The sequence below is a fragment of the Salmo salar genome, chromosome 01, assembly GCF_965601325.2.
Source record: "Salmo salar chromosome 01, fSalSal1, whole genome shotgun sequence".
NCBI lineage: Eukaryota > Metazoa > Chordata > Actinopteri > Salmoniformes > Salmonidae > Salmo > Salmo salar.
The window spans coordinates 72,351,310-72,371,493 of NC_138291.1; the positions used below are offsets into that span (position 1 = coordinate 72,351,310).

Below are 20,184 nucleotides of genomic sequence, written 5' to 3' on the forward strand. Positions count from 1 at the left end.
GTTGGAAATGTAATTAGCATGAGCCCAGTTGAATTTTTCTCTCTGCTGGTTGTGATCCATAATTAACTCTGAAGAGATCCCATTTTCACCTTCGCTAGAACAATCCCTCCAGAGTTTCACCCATAGGATATGTGCCAAAAGATGATAAGCACTACAGTGAATAGTGCTACAATATAACTGTCACTACATTGAAATTAAGTCAAATAATGACACATTTGCCTTTACCGTATTACCAAAGCCAGTACAGTATGAAGATAGGCAGAAACTGCTTCTCCAGTAGAAATCCCCGATCACGCTTGTAGGCGATGTCATGGTGACATTGGCTATCTGAGTTCATACACAGAAACACGTCACTGGGTCTAACGGTCGTCTCGCCCCAAACTGCGCATGTGCAGGCCGCCAAATCAAAAGCATTCCTTCGATATAAAGTTGTTTTTGACAAAAATATGTATGTGTCAGGTTGTCACTTTCATGAGGTTGGATTAATACCATGTTCAACTACTTAAGACATTGTCTCGAATCTAGGTTGTACCTTTAGATTTAGAGACAATTAACAGCTAAGGAAGAATCCATTATAAGATCTGGACACATTGTAGGGTTGTCACGATACCAACATTTTACTAACGATACAATACCAGGCCAAGTATCACAATACCAAGAAGTATCGCAATTACACGGGGACAAAATTCAGAGTGGCCTAGCGTCCTGTTTGCCCCGTCCCCCTGACGCTTGTTCCCGTTTTCTAAACGCTATGCGCATGTGCTACACAAAAAACCTGTCACTGATATTCACACTTCTACTCAATACAACACACAGAATTTAACTTCACACTGTATAATATAATACTGCATATAATGGCGATTTGCTCATATTTGCAAAGGCCTACCTTTGATTTGGTTGGAGAAATGGGAGGAAGTAATATACATGCATAATGATCTGCATGTCATTGTGTCAGTAAGGGGAAAATACTGCATGAAACCTTCCTCACTCTTCAGTAAACAGACCCACATAGACTGTCCCACCCACCCTCTCTCCCTCACACACACTCTCTCTGTCACCCTCTCACTCATAAACACACCCCCCTCTCTCCCTCACACACACTCTCTCTGTCACCCTCTCACTCATAAACACACCACCCTCTCTCCCTCACACACACTCTCTCTGTCACCCTCTCACTCATAAACACCCCCCCCTCTCTCCCTCACACACACTCTCTCTGTCACCCTCTCACTCATAAACACACCACCCTCTCTCCCTCACACACACTCTCTCTGTCACCCTCTCCCTCACACACACTCTCTCTGTCACCCTCTCACTCATAAACACACCATTCTCTCTCCCACAAACATACCGATACCAACTTTAGAAACGTAAGGCACCAAGAAATTGATTTTTTATATATTTTAGGCTTACATTAGGCCTATATGAATCCTACCTTTAAAGCACATCTCATGAGTAGCAGACCCTTTCCCTTTCTTCCTGTTCCAATCAAATTTGACTAGACCTACTGTCAAGTTAGAAAGTTGTTAGCTAGGTAATGTGACAGATTTTTTTTTTTTAATCTAACCAATAATTAGCAACCTGGAATTAGTTTAAAACGGCCCACGACATGGTTTGCTCCAATGTATCAAATACACAAATGTAACAAAGGAAACTCATCAGAGATTGCATCCCCAGTCATAATCACAGCTAAATTATACTTCAAAAACGTTCAGGAATAGATGTGCAGGGAGAGCGGACGGAGAGAAGCAGCTGAGTGATGGCTGGAGGGGGATGCGACTGCTGGCTGGCTGATTACAGCTCCCACACGTGATATAATATGCGCCTGAAAGTGAAGTGGACATTATTGGACCGGCACATTGCTTAAAAAAATTCGCCTGAATTTATAAACAAAACAGAATTCATTAACATTTTATAACAGGCGCCAGCGGGTTCTTTAGATTGGTAGGGCCGAAAAATGAAGTAGTATCATATGAAATGGTACTACGGTATTCTAAAATGTTGGTATCATAAGTATCATGACGTTTTGGTACTGTGATATTGCTGTGGAACCTGTATACCGTGCAACATTAATACACTGATATAGATAAAACTGCATACAAGCTTTATTCACGCTAATGATTTACCGAAGCCCAAAGCACATGCGGTTTACATGGAGCAAAGGAGTCCTCTAATCACGTCAGAGGACCGTGATGCAGCATCGATTCCCCCAGGGGCCTGAATATAATTTATAATATTCCTTTTTTTTGTGTCACTTATATAACTGCTTAAAACAACAACCCATAGACTTCTTGTTTACAACACATGATAAATTATATTAACAAGGCAATCTTAAAGAGAAATGAGAACTTCTTCAGAAATGACTGTTGGAGCCCGAAAAATAATAACGGCTATTATATATCAGCCCCATTTGGTCCAATTGACCAAGTCCCCGAGCACCTACTGTAACATCAACAATGTATCTCATCACTCCTGCTTTAATAACATCAAAACAGGAAGATCATAAAAATACAGCATCCAGCTCCATTGATTTGCATTGTTAATTTCCCGCTTGATGGTGCAGAGTGAGTAATGAAGGAAGTAGGTAGGAAGACTCCTGCGTAGTTAATCACAAAGTTATGAGCTGCCAGCACTGAAGTCAGACAATTGCTTTTCACTGGTTCTGACAATGTGCGCGCACGTGTGTGTTTACCTAAGTCTAGTAATGGATCCTCTGTCCTTTCCCTCACTTCACTCCACCATCTACCCTCACACACAGCTAAAACCCTACTAAAAGTGTGTGAGAGTGAGAGTGAGAGTGAGAGAGAGAGAGAGACACACACACAAACATGTTAACACTCCATTGCTCAACTGACCACAGGCATGCAGTTGCTAGAACAGTTCTCACACTATCTTTTTGACAGACATCTTATTCATTTTTTTGTATTTAACTACATACAATTGAAGTCGGAAGTTAACACTTACACTTAGGTTGGAGTCATGAAAACTAGTTTTTCAACCACTCCTCAAATTTCTTGTTAACAAACTATAGTTTTGGCATGTCGGTTACTTTGTCGGTTACTTTGTGCATGATACAAGAAATGTTTCCAACAATTGCTTACATACAGATTATTTCACTTATAATTCACTGTATCACAATTTCAGTGGCTCAGAAGTTTACATACACTAAGTTGACTGTACATTTAAACAGCTTGGGAAATTCCAGAAAATTATGTCATGGCTTTAGAAGCTTCTCATAGGCTAATTGACATCATTTCAGTCAATTGGAGGTGTATCTGTGGATGTATTTCAAGGCCTACCTTCAAACTCAGTGCCTCTTTGCTTGACATCATGGGAAAATCAAAAGAAATCAGCCAAATACCTCAGAAAAAAATTGTAAACCTCCACAAGTCTGGTTCATCCTTGGGAGCAATTCCAAACGCCTGAAGGTACAACGTTCATCTGTACAAACAATTGTACGCAAGTATAAACATCATGGGACCGCGCAACCATCATACTGGTCAGGAAGGAGACGCATTCTGTCTCCTAGAATGGAACGTACTTTGGTGCGAGAAGTGCAAATCTATCCCAGAACAACAGCAAAGGACCTTGTGAAGATACTGGAGGAAACAGGTACAAAAGTATCTATATCCACAGTAAAACGACTGCACATGGGGACAAAGATAGTACTTTTTGGAGAAATGTCCTCTGGCCTGATGAAACAAAAATAGAACTGTTTGGCCATAATGACCATCGTTATGTTTGGAGGAAAAAGGGGGAGGCTTGCAAGCCGAAGAACACCATCCCAACAGTGAAGCACGGGGGTGGCAGCAACATGTTGTGGGGGTGCATTGCTGCAGGAGGGACTGGTGCACTTCACAAAATAGATGGCATCATGAGGCAGGAAAATTACGTGGATATATTGAAGCATCATCTTAAGACATCAGTCAGGAAGTTAAAGCTTGGTCGCAAATGGGTCTTCCAAATGGACAATGACCCCAAGCATACTTCCAAAGTTGTGGCAAAATGGCTTAAGGACAACAAAGTCAAGCTATTGGAGTGGCCATCACAAAGCCCTGACCTCAATCCCATAGAAAATGTGTGGGCAGAACTGAAAAGGCGTGTGCCAGCAAGGAGGCCTACAAACCTGACTCAGTTACACCTGCTCTGTCAGGCGGAATGGTCCAAAACGTATTGTGGGAATCTTGTGGAAGGCTACCCGAAACGTTTGACCCAAGTTAAACAATTTAAAGGCAATGCTACCAAATACTGATTGAGTGTATGTAAATTTCTGACCCACTGGGAATGTGAAAAAAGAAATAAAAGCAGAAATAAATAATTATCTCTACAATTATTCTGACATTTCACATTCTTAAAATAAAGTGCTGATCCTAACTGACCTAAGATAGGGAATTTTAACTCGGATTAAATGTCAGGAATTGTGAAAAGCTGAGTTTAAATGTATTTGGCTAAGGTGTATGTAAACTTCCGACTTCAACTGTACCTCTCTGTTCTAACCGTGGTCATAAAATAGGACTACAACCCCCTGTAATATATGGGATGTAGTAAAATAACTAATGCAGCTGGAAATGTGTGATATCAGTGCCCCTGGACTTTACCCCATGGGTGACATGCTACATTCAAGCTGAGTGTTAGTGTCCACAAAGAGAGTGAGGCACAGTGAATGCAGCATTGCAGCTCTTCTGTGACATGGGACTCTTCCTCATTAATAATGTAGATGTGTCCACAAGCAAGTGTGCTCTCACTGGGAAACAAGGCTAAACAAATACAGGGCCAGCCAGGTAAGAGGAGACTTTACACTACACTGCAGATGTCACCACCATTCATTCATAATGGCATAAAACTTGGCGTTTTGGGTTCAAGTCTGCCGCATAAGCACACACAGGTGTGTAGTACAGGTACAGTAGCTATATTTTAAATTCTCTGTGGCAATCCAAACCCCATACACACAATTCTGCAACAGTAGACACAGTACAGCAGAAATCTTCCTGTAGGTATAATTGAAATGTTGCAGAGAACTTTAAAAAGACTTGGCTAAATCAATAGCCGTCCCACTAACAGAAAAATCACTTAATCATCTGAAACACAAGATATGAAAGTCAAATGGACTAATAAGATGTGCACATTTTGATAAAAGGACAGAGCTAAAACAGGCGGGAATAACCCCCTCTGTGATATTAAAACCATTACACATCTGAAAGCACAGCATTTGATGAAGAGAAAACCACCAACTGTGGCAGCCTTGGCAAAGGAGGGACAAAACCCCCAGTGTTTTAACTATAAGAGTCCTCTTGTCAAATCTCAATGGATTTCACAGAAACCGAGCATGTTACATCTCAATTAAATCCACAGTGATGTTTGTATTGATTTTAAAAGCCCAATCATCACTTATTTAAGTTGCACATTGGTATGTGTGTATTTATGGCACCGTTTTGCGGCCTGTAAAGAAAACAGAAGAGTAGAAACAGAGACAAATGAAACGGATGTGGCATCTGTTGCAGCTTTAAGTGATATATCACTCCATTCCACTTCGTTAAGGATCACTCCGTCAGAGTTAATTGGATCATGAGGAGCAGTAATTAAGGGGAATGGCCTTGTTTATTGCTGCGCTCCGCTCGTTAAGGAGTGAGTCGTGTTTGCAGAGCGGGTGACATTAACACAACCTTCAGAACAGCCGGGGGGTCGGGAGCTGCCTTTGCACTGGAGGGGGGAAATGAAGCCTTGCCTGCAGGGGAAGCTACTAGTGAACAGCACACAGTGGGTGTGGTACAGAATGTAATGGGGAGACTACTACCATTATGAAAACATTCTAGAGTCTAACCTACTTTGTTGACATGTAGAGTCACACACAAGGTCAGTCAATGTCTTTGAGGATCTGGTCTGTTCAATTGTCCATGAAAAGGTGAAGATATAATTTTGGAACAGCTTCCTAATATTGAGTTGCACCCCCCTTTGCCCTCAAAACAGAGAAAATGTGTTGGGGCATAGACTCTACAAGGTGTCGAAAGCATTCCCACAGATGCTGGCCCATGCTGAATCCAACACTTCCGACAGTGTCAAGTTGTCTGGATGTCCTTTGGGTGGTGGACCATTCTTGATACACACGGGAAACTGTTAAGCGTGAAACACCCAGCAGCATTGCAAACCGGTGTGCCTGGCACCTACTGCCATACCCTCTTCAAAGCCACTTCAATCTTGTGTTCACCCTCTGAATGACACACACACAAAATCCATTTCTTAATTGTCTCAAGGCTTAAAAATCCTTCTTTAACCTGTGGAGTGTTAAAAAGGGATCATAGCTTTCACCTGGATTTAGCGGGTCAGTCTATGTCATGGAAAGAGCAGGTTTTGTATACTCAGTGTACATATAGAGTACCAGAAGCTCTTAGCACTGCATAGGAAATCATGTATTTATGTTAAAACCCACAGAGACAGGGACAAACACAAAACATACACATATTTGTAGACACAAATACAAACCCAGAGTCTGAGTTAGTGAGAATAGAGCACCCTCTCATTTGTGCCAGTAAGGGGGTTTGAATCTGGTGTTGTACTGTGTGATCCGCTCATGGGTCGCGTTCCAGGCAGACTACATTCCAGTCCCCCGCCAGATCCATCTGCATCCTAAGATATAGTAATCTGATACCCGTCTGCGCAGTAAATGATGTGGCATGTGACCATTGGTAGATTTCCAACAATCAGGTCAGCTGAGGAGATTGACCTATGACCTACCTCTCTCCTCCTGGATGCCCAGCACGTCTGTTTGACCTTCCACACCACCGCTGCCACCAGCAACAGGGACAGGAAACAGCTGCAGGAGGAAACAGCACAATCAATCAACCAATCAATCAATAAATTGGCGGCAGATAGCGTAGTCGTTAAGAGCGTTGGGCCAGTAACCGAAAGGTCGCTGGTTTGAAACCCCGAGCAGACTAGGTAAAAAAAATCTGTCGATGTGCTGTTGAGCACTTAACCCTAATTGCTCCTGTATGTCGCACTGGACAAGAGTGTCCGCTAAATGACTAAAATGTAAATGCGAATTTAATTAGCTCATCACCCTTTATCTATTCATTCTAGTATTTACATGAAATATAATATAATTTCACAACAGTACCATGGGGAGGTAAGGACAAAAGTAGCTGCATACAATCAAACCTATTCTTTAAATATTTAATAATTCATAGAACTGGCATGACATCACAAGGGGGTAGTGACTATTTTCATGGTCTAGTTGTCACATGACCAATCTGTTAACGCTTTATTATAACGTTCAGTAATAACCATTTATAAGGCATTCATAAATAGTTTGCTCACCATTTATTTATTAGTACACCTACGTTTTGTAAATTTGTAAATGCTATATAGATAGTTATAACTTTTGAAAAATGTATGAATTATTCATACGATTAGGTGTTCTTTTAAACCATTTTACAAATCACATTTTGCAGTACCTGATCTAAAGTGAACACTATTAATACTTTAGAAATACTTTAGAAATGTTTTGAATGGCCAGCATAATAGTCTCCTCGAAAGATCTGTCAATGTGTCAATGTACAGTCGTGGCCAAAAGTTTTGAGAATGACACAAATATTAATTCTCACAAAGTTTGCCGCTTCAGTGTCTAGATATTTTTGTCAGATGTTACTATGGAATACTGAAGTATAATTACAAGCATTTTATAAGTGTCAAAGGCTTTTATTGACAATTACATGAAGTTGATGCAAAGAGTCAATATTTGCAGTGTTGACCCTTCTTTTTCAAGACCTCTGCAATCCGCCCTGGCATGCTGTCAATTAACTTCTGGGCCACATCCTGACTGATGGCAGCCCATTCTTGCATAATCAATGCTTGGAGTTTGTCAGAATTTGTGGATTTTTGTTTGACCACAGGTTCTCAATGGGATTAAGGTCTGGGGAGTTTCCTGGCCATGGACCCAAAATATCGATGTTTTGTTCCCCGAGCCACTAAGTTATCACTTTTGCCTTATGGCAAGGTGCTCCATCATGCTTGAAAAGGCATTGTTCATCACCAGAGTATTCCTGGATGGTTGGGAGAAGTTGCTCTCGGAGGATGTGTTGGTACCATTCTTTATTCATGGCTCTGTTCTTAGGCAAAATTGTGAGCGAGCCCACTCCCTTGGCTGAGAAGCAACCCCACACATGAATGGTCTCAGGATGCTTTAATGTTGGCATGACACAGGACTGATGGTAGCGCTCACCTTGTCGTCTCCGGACAAGCTTTTTTCCGGATGCCCCAAACAATCGGAAAGGGGATTCATCAGAGAAAATGACTTTACCCCAGTCCTCAGCAGTCCAATCCCTGTACCTTTTGCAGAATATCAGTCTGTCCCCGATGTTTTTCCTGGAGAGAAGTGGCTTCTTTGCTGCCCTTCTTGACACCAGACCATCCTCCAAAAGTCTTCGCCTCACTGTGCATGCAGATGCACTCACACCTGCCTGCTGCCATTCCTGAGCAAGCTCTGTACTGGTGGTGCCCCGACCCCGCAGCTGAATCAACTTTTGGAGACGGTCCTGGCGCTTGCTGGACTTTCTTGGGTGCCCTGAAGCCTTCTTCACAACAATTGAACCGCTCTCCTTGAAGTTCTTGATGATCCGATAAATGGTTGATTTAGGTGCAATCTTACTGGCAGCAATATCCTTGCCTGTGAAGCCCTTTTTGTGCAAAGGAATTATGACGGCACGTGTTTAGTTGCAGGTAACAATGGTTGACATAGGAGAACAATGATTCCAAGCACCACCCTCCTTTTGAAGCTTCCAGTCTGTTATTCGAACTCAATCAGCATGACAGAGTGATCTCCAGCCTTGTCCTCGTCAACACTCACACTTGTGTTAATGAGAAAATCACTGACATAACGTCAGCTGGTCCTTTTGTGGCAGGGCTGAAATGCAGTGGAAATGTTTTGGGGGGATTCAGTTCATTTGCATGGCAAAAAGGGACTTTGCAATTCATCTGATCACTCTACATAACATTCTGGAGTATATGCAAATTGCCATCATACAAACTGAGGCAGCAGACTTTGTGAAAATTAATATTTGTGTCATTCTCAAAACTTTTGGCCACGACTGTACTTTACGGAAGATTTGGTTGCCTTGACAGTTGTCATTTCTCCATGTGCCTGCATAGAGTGCTGCATGTCTTTTTACCTTAGAGAAAACTACAAAAATGCCCGCCAAAGGGCTAGCAGCACCGAATACGATGAAATGGACTTTAAGACTGAGGAGGTAAACCAAATGAAATATGGGGAAATAGCATGAGATCAATTGGACCCATGGAGTGGGTCAAGGAGAGTGGCCATCTTACACAGAGCAATGTCACATAGAATGATCCCAATGCCAATGACATTTGGACATTAGATCACACAAAGCCTGTCTTTCAACCAGAGCTTTTACAAGTCCTGGAGGTCAAAGAACCAAACCACCAAGACAGGAAGTAGTGTAGAAGTCCAAGACAATCGCTATCTTCATAACGCCCTCCGTGTACAGCTAGAAAATAGCTTAGAAGCAATGACCACATCGTAAAGGGCTAAAGAGTTGTAATTAGCGTGACATTTCCAAGCCAAGCCTGCTGAAAGGCTGTGGAAATGCTCTTTCTCATATGTTCTGGAAAACCACTAGTACAGTACATAAACTATCAGACTGAGGAATTTGCCTAGTTAGTGATGTGAACCATATACTGACAGTATGGTACATACTTACAGTTGTCACTATAGGTGCATGTGTGTGCAGGTTTGACAGGTTTGATTAAATATGACCGTACAGTACGTCAAGCTATGAACAATTTCTTCACCAATGTCTAAAAACTTTTGGAAAATAAATAAATAATCATGAAAGTCTCACACAACCCTATGATGGCTGTAGCTCCATATTGCTGGCAGGAGTGTAACTGGGATTGTTTGGAACAGACTCTTCCTCCCCTCCAACACCGCTCGTTGGCTTGGCCATATTTCAAAGCCCAATCAGTAACAGTCCATCATTCCACATCAAATCTATTAACTCAGCCTGCAATTAATCCCAAACAGGGCGGCTTACTGCACTAATGGGGAGAGGAGAAGACTAACTGTCACTATTAAAGAGGTATTAGGGGGTTTATTGGGGTTTCTTACACATATAGCTTTAGCCAAGTCATCCGCAACCAATGAGATTCAAACCAATGAGTTCCATGTGCAGTTTTGGGGTGGATGGGAGGGCTGAGTGGGACGGATACAGTGTACGTTTCATTGTGTGTGTGTGTGTGTGTGTGTGTGTGTGTGTGTGTGTGTGTGTGTGTGTGTGTGTGTGTGTGTGTGTGTGGCTTGGTTTTGCTATCCTGACCAAGTGGGGACATTTCTCTGGTCCCCACATGGAAAAAAGGCTATTTTAGGTGTAGGTTTACAGTTAGGGTCAGAATTAGGGTTAGGGTTAGAATTAGGAGTTGGGGTTAAGGTTAAGAGTTAGGTTAACGGTTAGGGTTAGGGGTTAGGGAAAATAGGATTTTGCATGAGAATCAATTGTTTGGTCCACACAAAGATTTTTGAAAGAATGTACAATATTTGTACAATCAGGTGTGTAAAGCATTTGGAGACTTACCCAGAAAGACACAGCTGTAATCGCTGCCAAATGTGATTCTAACATGTATTGACTCAGGGGTCTGAATACTTATGTAAATTCGATATTTCTGAACTTCATTTTCAATAACTTTGCAAACATTCCTAAAAACATCTTTTCACTTTGTCATTACGGGGTATTTTGTGTAGATGGGTGAGCAAAAAAAAGTCAAGAGGTATTGATACTTTCTGAAGGTACTGTGTGTGTGTGTGTGTGTGTGTGTGTGTGTGTGTGTGTGTGTGTGTGTGTGTGTGCGCACGTGCGGCAGTGAGGGACTGAGGGTTAGTTGTTCAGTATAGTGGATCACATGAACATGGGGAAGGGGTTTATAACACGTCCAATCATCCGAACCATTGGAGAACATATCACAAACACCCAGCAGCGAGCTACAAGATCGATACCCAATCCTCCACACTCAATCCACAAATTACCAAAAGAAAGACAATTCCATCTGTACACCATAGAGTACCAAGCTGTTAACCAATTATATTCCCCCAGGCACACAGAATGGCAAAAGGCTGATTTCTAAGGGAGCCCAAATAGTGGATAACACAATCCCAATTTGTTTACCTTTCTATCAGTTACAAAGAATAGCACACAAAGCATTGTTGTTTGTCAAACTGCATGGAGTATCCCTCAGGTTGCAGCGGCACAGAATGTTGATAGCCATTTTGAATTAATTGGGACAGCTGATAGAGGCTTATTAGGCACTTAGCTTTGTATATTGTCTCTGTGCTGAACTTGAGCAAGAGAAGAAGGAGAGATGATTTCTAATCAACTTAGAGAGAGGAAACGAGTAATTGGACCAAACTGAACTGCAATGTCACCAATTAGCATTGGGGCTGAAAAGGAGAAGCAGCATAAACACTCCTTCATTACAACAATTTTTCTTGCTCATATAGGGAACCGCTCTGGAAAGTGTGAACGAGAGAGAGAAAGAGAGAGAGCAAAAACGATTTAACCACTCTTCAAAGAAAAGCTGGTCAAATTAGCTTTTAGAAGTTAATCAGAGTCTGTTAGAATACTACTTCATGTCGAGAGTTTAGTTTGAGGATAAAATTAGGTGAGAATCTTCCAACCTTTTTTCCCTCTCTCGTTTCTGTCTCATGTATGCAAGTGTACATATGTTAAAGATATGCATGATGTAACTAAGGAGATAGGAGATCATGTGGCATTGTCCCACACACCACCACACACACACACACACACACACCACACACACACACACACCACACACACACACACACACACACACACACACACACACACCACACACACACACACACACACACACACATAGGATGACAGGTGAACTGTACAGTAAAGATAATTGCAGAAATATAAGTAGCTTGGATGAACACTAAAATAGAGGAACAGACACCCAGAGTGTCACTCAAACATAAGAAGATATACTAAGAGAAAAACAGAAGAAAGATGCTAAAGGAGAGGCATGTATAGGGTCAAAACATGTCCAAATGATCAAATTACTGTACTGTTGTTACAGTACCTGAAACAAGATAATGAAAGTGAAATCTATGACTGCATACTGCCCTAACTCAGAATTGGAGAAAAAGCACCTATGAAAAGCATTGAGATTATTTAATTCTAAGGGAAAAGATCTCCTCCACTCTGTCTCTCGCTCCCCCCCCTCCCCCCCTCTCTCTCCCTGCCCTCGTCTCTCTCTCTCGACCCCCCTCTCCCTTCCTAGTTCCCGCTCTCTCTCTCTTTCGCTCTTCCCCTCACTCTCTCTTTCTCTCTCTGTGGTGCCAGCTCCATCATGTCAGTGTGCTGTGCCCTCAGCCTGCAGGGCCGACTCACACACAGGGCACCGCAGCTCTGCCGCCCTGCCACTTCATCTCTTATACACACCAATGGAGCACAGCCAACACACACACACACACACACACACACACACACACCACACACACACACACACACACACACACACACACACACACACACACACACACACACACACACACACACACACACACACACACACACAGCAAAGCATACAGACACGCACACTCACACACACACACATGCAATGGACAAAGCATACACTCTCACACAGTCACACATACAAAGACCACAAACTCGTACCCTCTGTGACATGCACATGCATAGCTTACATTTACACAAAAACATCTACAACCATGTTAACATAGCCACACGTGAACTCCTTTTTCCCTTTGACAAAAGCCTTTAATCAACTGAGGTCACATAGGGCAGCACATACTGCTTCTGCTAAAGCCTTTGAGCTGTGAGATGCAATTGGATGCATCTCACAGGACCCATGATGCACAGGGCTCTGTGGAGGTTTTATTTATTGTGATATAATTATAGCTGCACTTGATCACTGCAGTAAACTTAACAAGGCAGGATAAGAGCAGGGGACAAACACAGAAAGTGACATTATATTGAAAAATCAGCTGTTACATCTGGGGAAAAAAGTGGATAAAGTGCATGCTTCAGAAGGTGCTTACTAAAGAAGACAGCAGGTGAGAAGGAAGTGTGTGCCACTATGAACATGACACAGCGGAATAAGCTCTTGGAGCAAATGACTGAACCTTAAAGGCCCAGTGCAGTCAAAAACATGATTTTGCTGTGTTTATATATACAGTTGAAGTCGGAAGTTTACATACACTTATGTTGGAGTCATTAAAACTTGTTTTTCAACCACTCCACAAATTTCTTGTTAACAAACTATAGTTTTGGCAAGTCGGTTAGGACATCTACTTTGTGCATGACACAAGTAGTTTTTCCAACAATTGTTTACAGACAGATTATTTCACTTATAATTTACTGTATCACAATTCCAGTGGGTCAGAAGTTTACATACACTAAGTTGACTGTGCCTTTAAACAGCTTGGGAAATTCCAGAAAATTATTTACATTTACATTTTAGTCATTTAGCAGACGCTCTTATCCAGAGCGACTTACAGTAGTGAATGCATACATTTCATTTTTTTCATTTCATACATTTTTTTTTTATTTTCGTACTTGGCCCCCCGTGGGAATCGAACCCACAACCCTGGCGTTGCAAACACCATGCTCTACCAACTGAGCTACGGGGAAGGCTTTAGAAGCTTCTGATAGGCTAATTGACATCATTTGTGTCACGACTTCCGCCGAAGTCGGCTCCTCTCCTTATTCGGGTGGCGTTCGGCGGTCCACGTCACCGGCTTTCTAGCCATCGCCGCTCCATTTTTTATTTATCCATTTGTTTTTTGTTCCCTGCACACCTGGTTTTCATTCCCCAATCACACTACATGTATTTATTCCTCTGTTCCCCCTCATGTCTTTGTGTGAGATTGTTTCGTGTTACGTGTCATGTTTGACGCGCTATTCTGGTGTGCGTTTATTCCGTGTTTTATTTCACGAGGTATGTTTATTTGTTTGTACATAATTATTGTGACCGTTTGCGCGTTTTGCACTTTGGCATATTGGCTGGCGGTTTCGACGCAGTGGCGTCCGTCTGTTGGTTTCTCCTGCCTAAATAAAGTGTGCGCCTGTTCACAATTCTCTGCTCTCCTGCATCTTACTCCGCTCTCAGTACACACACCATTGACAAAATCTCACACCTAACAATGGAGTCAGCAGGAGCAGGTACCCCGGTCAGAGGAGTCGAGGAGCACGTCCAGGAACACTCAGCAATGCTGCATCATCTCGGTGCCATGATGGATCGTGTTGTCCAGACCATGGACCGCTGGGAGAGACAGGAAGTTTCTCCAGCGCCTCGACCAGCGCAACCGGGGTTACCACTACCAGTCCTGTCCGGATCCAGGTCCAGTGGGGTGCGTCTCTCCCTTCCCAGGGAGTATGAAGGGACGGCAGCACAGTGCCAGGGGTTCCTCTTACAACTGGACCTATACCTGGCCACCATTCACCCAGCTCCCTCGGGAAGGGAAAGAGTGTCCGCCCTCGTCTCATGCCTCTCGGGGAGAGCTCTGGAGTGGGCAAACGCTGTATGGGGAGAAGGAGACGCGGCGTTGGACCACTTCGAGGAGTTCACCCGCCGCTTCCAGGCCATCTTCGACCATCCACCCGAAGGAAGAACGGGGAAACGGCACCATTTGAGGCACGGGACGAGGAGCGCACAGGAGTTCGCACTGGAATTCCGGACCTTGGTCGCCGGAGCAGGATGGAACGATGGGGCCCTCATCGACCACTACCGATGCAGCCTGCATGAGGACGTCGACGGGAGTTAGCCTGCAGGGATGCCACCATCACTTTTGACCAACTGGTGGATCTGTCCATCTGGTTGGATAACCTGCTGGTCACCCGCGGACGTCCAGAGGGGCCTCTGTTGGTTCCATCTTCCAGCACCCCCGCTCCGGTGCCCATGGAGCTGGGAGGGGCTGCGCATAGGGAGGCTGGAGGAGGGGCCTTAACGTGCACAATCTGTGGCCGCAGAGGGCACACTGCCGGTCGGTGCCGGGTTGGTCCCTCTGGGAGTCGAGGCAGCAGGCAGGGCACTCTGGCGTCACCCCAGGTGAGTCTGCACCACTCTCATCCAGAGTCCTCTGTTGTCCCCCTGTTTGTACCTGTTTGTTTTCCTGAGTTTTTCCCGCATTCCCAGCATAAGGCGCTCATCGATTCATGCGCAGCTGGGAACTTTATCGACAGAGCGTTTGCCCTTAGTTTAGGGATCCCCATTATTCCTGTGGTTAGACCTTTCCCGGTACACACTCTGGATAGTCGACCATTAGGGTCCGGGCTAATCAGGGAAGCCACCATCTCCCTGGCCATGGAGATGCAGGGGGGTCACGAGGAGAGAATCAGTCTCTTCCTCATTGAATTTCCTGCGTTTCCCATGGTACTAGGCCTTCCCTGGTTGGCTCGTCATAAGCCCACCATTTCCTGGCAACAGAGGGCTCTCACGGGGTGGTCGTGAGAGTGCTCGGGGAGGTGTGTAGGGGTTTCCGTTGGTGCTACCATGGTGGAAAGTCAAGACCAGGTCTCCACCGTGCGCATTCCCCCAGAATATGCCAATTAGGCTCTCGTCTTCTGTAAAAAGAAGGTGACTCAATTACCACCCCATCGACGGGGGGATTGTGTGATAAATCTCCTGGTAGACGCTGCACTTTCCAGGAGTCACGTGTATCCCCTGTCGCAAGCGGAGACGGTGGCTATGGAGACATATGTCTTCAAATCCCTGCGTCAGGGGTACATTCGGTCCTCCACTTCAACCGCCTCCTTGAGTTTCTTTTTTGTGAAGAAGAAGGATGGAGGTCTGCGCCCGTGCATTGACTATCGAGGTCTCAATCAAATCACGGTGAGGTACAGTTACCCGCTACCTCTTATCGCCACGGTGATTGAGTCAATGCACGGGGAACGCTTCTTCACTAAACTGTATCTCAGGAGTGCGTACAACCTGGTGTGTATCCGGGAGGGAGACGAGTGGAAGACGGCGTTTACTACCACCTCAGGGCATTATGAGTACCTCGTCATGCCGCACGGGTTGATGAATGCTCCATCAGTCTTCCAATCCTTTGTAGACGAGATTTTCAGGGACCTGCACAGGCAGAGTGTAGTGGTGTATATCGATGACATTCTGATATACTCCGCTACACGCGCCGAGCATGTGTCCTTGGTGCACAAGGTACTTGGACGACTGTTGGAGCATGACCTGTACGTCAAGGCTGAGAAATGCCTGTTCTTTCAGCAGGCCATCTCATTCCTAGGGTATCGCATTTCCACATCAGGGGTGGAGATGGAGAGTGACCGCATTGCAGCCGTGCGTAATTGGCCGACTCCCACCACAGTAAAGGAGGTGCAGTCATTTTTAGGGTTTGCCAATTACTACCGGAGATTTATCCGGGGTTTTGGTCAGGTGGCTGCTCCAATTACCTCACTGCTGAAGGGGGGTCCTGTACGTCTGCAGTGATCGGTTGAGGTGGACAGGGCTTTTGGGCACCTAAGAGCTCTGTTTACCTCGACTCCCGTGCTGGCCCATCCGGATCCCTCTTTGGCGTTCATAGTGGAGGTGGATGCGTCCGAGGCTGGGATAGGAGCCGTGCTCTCTCAGCGCTTGGGCACGCCACCGAAGTTCCGCCCCTGTGCTTTCTTCTCAAAGAAGCTTAGCCCGGCAGAGCGGAACTATGATGTGGGGGACCGGGAGCTGTTGGCTGTGGTTAAGCCTTTGAAGGCGTAGAGACATTGGCTTGAGGGGGCTAAACACCCTTTTCTCATCTGGACTGACCACCGCAACCTAGAGTACATCCGGGCAGCTAGGAGACTAAATCCTCGTCAGGCAAGGTGGGCCATGTTCTTTACCCATTTTGTGTTTACCCTGTCCTACAGACCAGGTTCCCAGAATGTGAAGGTAGACGCACTGTCCCTGCTGTATGACACAGAGGAGTGGCCCATGGATCAGACTCCCATTCTCCCGGCCTCCTGCCTGGTAGCGTCGGTCGTGTGGGAGCTTTACGCGGACATTGAGCAGGCGTTGCGTACAGAGCCCGCTCCACTCCAGTGTCCCGTCGGATGTCGGTACGTTTCGTCTGCTGTCTGTGACCATTTGATCTAATGGGCCCACACATCACCCTCATCTGGTCATCCGGGGATCGGTTGGATGGTGCGCTGTCTGACTGGGAAGTACTGGTGGCCCACCTTGGCTAGGGATGTGAGGGTTTATGTTTCCTCCTGCTCGGTGTGCACCCAGTGTAAGGCTCCTAGACACCTGCTCAGTGGTAAGCTACATCCCTTACGCATTCCACAACGGCCTTGGTCACACCTGTCGGTGGATTTTCTAACGGATCTTCCTCCCTCATAGGGAAACACCACGATCCTGGTCGTTGTGGATCGATTCTCTAAGTCCTGTCGTCTCCTCCCTCTGCCCGGTCTCCCTACGGCCCTACAAACTGAGGAGGCCCTGTTTACACACGTCTTCTGGCACTACGGGGTGCCTGAGGATATAGTGTCTGATCGAGGTCCCCAGTTCACTTCGAGAGTCTGGATGGTGTTCATGGAACGTCTGGGGGTCTCAATCAGCCTCACCTCACCGGTTCTGGCACCATGGCATCAGAGTCAGACCGAGGCTCCTGTGGTGGACGATTGGTTCAGGCATGTGGAGGAGACATGGGAAGCCGCCCATGGTCACCTCCAGCAGGCCGCACTGCGCCAAAAGACCAGCGCGGATTGTCACCGCAGTGAGGCCCCGGTGTTCGCACCAGGGGACAGGGTCTGGCTTTCGACCTGAAACCTGCCCCTCCGCCTGCCCTGCCAGAAGCTGGGCCCGCGGTTTGTGGGGCCATTTAAAGTCCTGAGGAGAGTGAACGTGGTATTTACAGGTTACAGCTTCCCCCTGATTACCATATTAACCCCTCATTCCATGTGTCTCTCCTTATGCCGGTGGTGGCTGGTCCGCTCCAGGAGTCTGAGGTGCGGGGGTTCCTCTGCCCCCTCTGGACATCGAGGGGGTCCCGGCGTACTCCGTCCATTCCATCCAGGATTTGAGGGGTACGGTCCAGAGGAGAGGTGCTGGGTTCCGGTGGCGGATGTGTTGGACCCTGAACTGCTACGGGAGTTCCACCGTCTCCGGCCGGATCGCCCTGCGCCTCACCCTCCGGGTCGTCCCCGAGGCCGGTGTCGGCGCACCGCTGGAGCCGCGCATCAAGGGGGGGGGGGGTACTGTCACGACTTCCGCCGAAGTTGGCTCCTCTCCTTGTTCGGGCGGCGTTCGGCGTCACCGGCTTTCTAGCCATCGCCACTCCATTTTTTATTTATCCATTTGTTTTGTCTTGTTCCCTGCACACCTGGTTTTCATTCAACAATCACACTACATGTATTTATTCCTCTGTTCCCCCTCATGTCTTTGAGTGAGATTGTTTCGTGTTACGTGTCATGTTTGACGCGCTATGCTGGTGTGCGTTTATTCCGTGTTTTATTTCACGAGGTATGTTTATTTGTTTGTACGTAATTATTGTGACCGTTTGCGCGTTTTGCACTTTGGCATATTGGCATATTGACTCCGCTCCCAGTACACACACCATTGAAAATTGGAGTCAATTGGAGGTGTACTTGTGGATGTATTTCAAGACCTACCTTCAAACTCAGTGCCTCTTTGCTTGACATCATGGGAAAATCAAAAAATAAATCAGCCAAGACCTCAGAAAAAATATTCTAGACCTCCAAAAGTCTGGTTCATCCTTGGGAGCAATTTTCAAACGCCTGAAGGTACAAAGTTCATCTGTACAAACAATAGTACGCAAGTATAAACACCATGGGACCACGCAGATGTCATACCACTCAGGAAGGAGACGCGTTCTGTCTCCTAGAGATGAACGTACTTTGGTGCGAAAAGTGCAAATCAATCCCAGAACAACAGCAAAGGACCTTGTGAAGATGCTGGAGGAAACAGGAATAAAAGTATCTATACCCACAGTAAAACGAGTCCTATGTCGACATAACCTGAAGGCCACTCAGCAAGGAAGAAGCCACTGCTCCAAAACCGCCATAAAAAAGCCAGACTACGGTTTGCAACTGCACATGGGACAAAGATCGTACTTTTTGGAGAAATGTCCTCTGGTCTGATGAAACAAAAATAGAAATGTTTGGCCATAATGACCATCATTATGTTTGGAGGAAAAAGGAGGAAGCTTGCAAGCCGAAGAACACCATCCCAACCGTGAAGCACGGGGGTGGCAGCATCATGTTGTGGGGGTGCTTTGCTGCAGGAGGGAGTGGTGCACTTCACAAAATAGATGGCATCATGAGGAAGGAAAATGATGTGGATATATTGAAGCAACATCTCAAGACATCAGTCAGGAAGTTAAAGCTTGGTCACAAATGGGTCTTCCAAATGAACAATGACCCCAAGCATACTTCCGAAGTTGTGGCAAAATGGCTTAAGGACAACAAAGTCAAGGTATTGGAGTGGCCATCACAAAGCCCTGGCCTCAATCCCATAGAAAATTTGTGGGCAGAACTGAAAAAGTGTGTGCGAGCAAGGAGGCCTACAAACCTGACTCAGTTACACCAGCTCTGTCAGGAGGAATGGGCCAAAATTCACCCAACTTATTGTGGGAAGCTTGTGAAAGGCAATCCGAAACGTTTGACCCAAGTTAAACAATTTAAAGGCAATGCTATCAAATACTAATTGAGTGCATGTAAACTTCTGACCCACTGGGAATGTGATGAAAGAAATAAAAGCTGAAATAAATCATTCTCTATACTATTATTCTGACATTTCACATTCTTAAAATAAAGTGGTGATCCTAACTGGCCTAAAACTATTTTTACTAGGATTATATGTCAGGAATTGTGAAAAACTGAGTTTAAATGTATTTGGCTAAAGTGTATGTAAACTTCCGACTTCAACTGTATTTCCACACTATGAGGTTGGAATAATACTGAAATTGTGAAAATTATGATTATGCCCTTTTGATGTAAGAGCTGTTTGAAAAGACCGCCTGAAATTTCTGCCTGTTTTGGTGGTTTCCAAACTTGTCTGCCAATAACGAAGCACAATGCACAGTGTTTAATTTGGATATCAGGAGCTGCTGAGAGCGCGAGAGGGGGGGTGACCTGGGGAACTCTGAGGTACCGGAAGGGATGAGAAGAAAAAAAAAATCAC

The 20,184-nt window shown here is 45.2% G+C and overlaps 1 protein-coding gene across 1 annotated transcript in view; it reads right to left on the bottom strand.

Annotated features, from left to right (window-relative positions):
• LOC106607945 (attractin-like protein 1) overlaps positions 1-20,184 on the bottom strand; it is a 358,398-nt gene that overhangs the window by 135,223 nt on the left and 202,991 nt on the right. Inside the window, exon 27 of the mRNA XM_014205458.3 lies at positions 6,733-6,811. Coding sequence (XP_014060933.1) covers positions 6,733-6,811 — 79 coding nt within the window. The remainder of the gene's footprint in view (positions 1-6,732; positions 6,812-20,184) is intronic.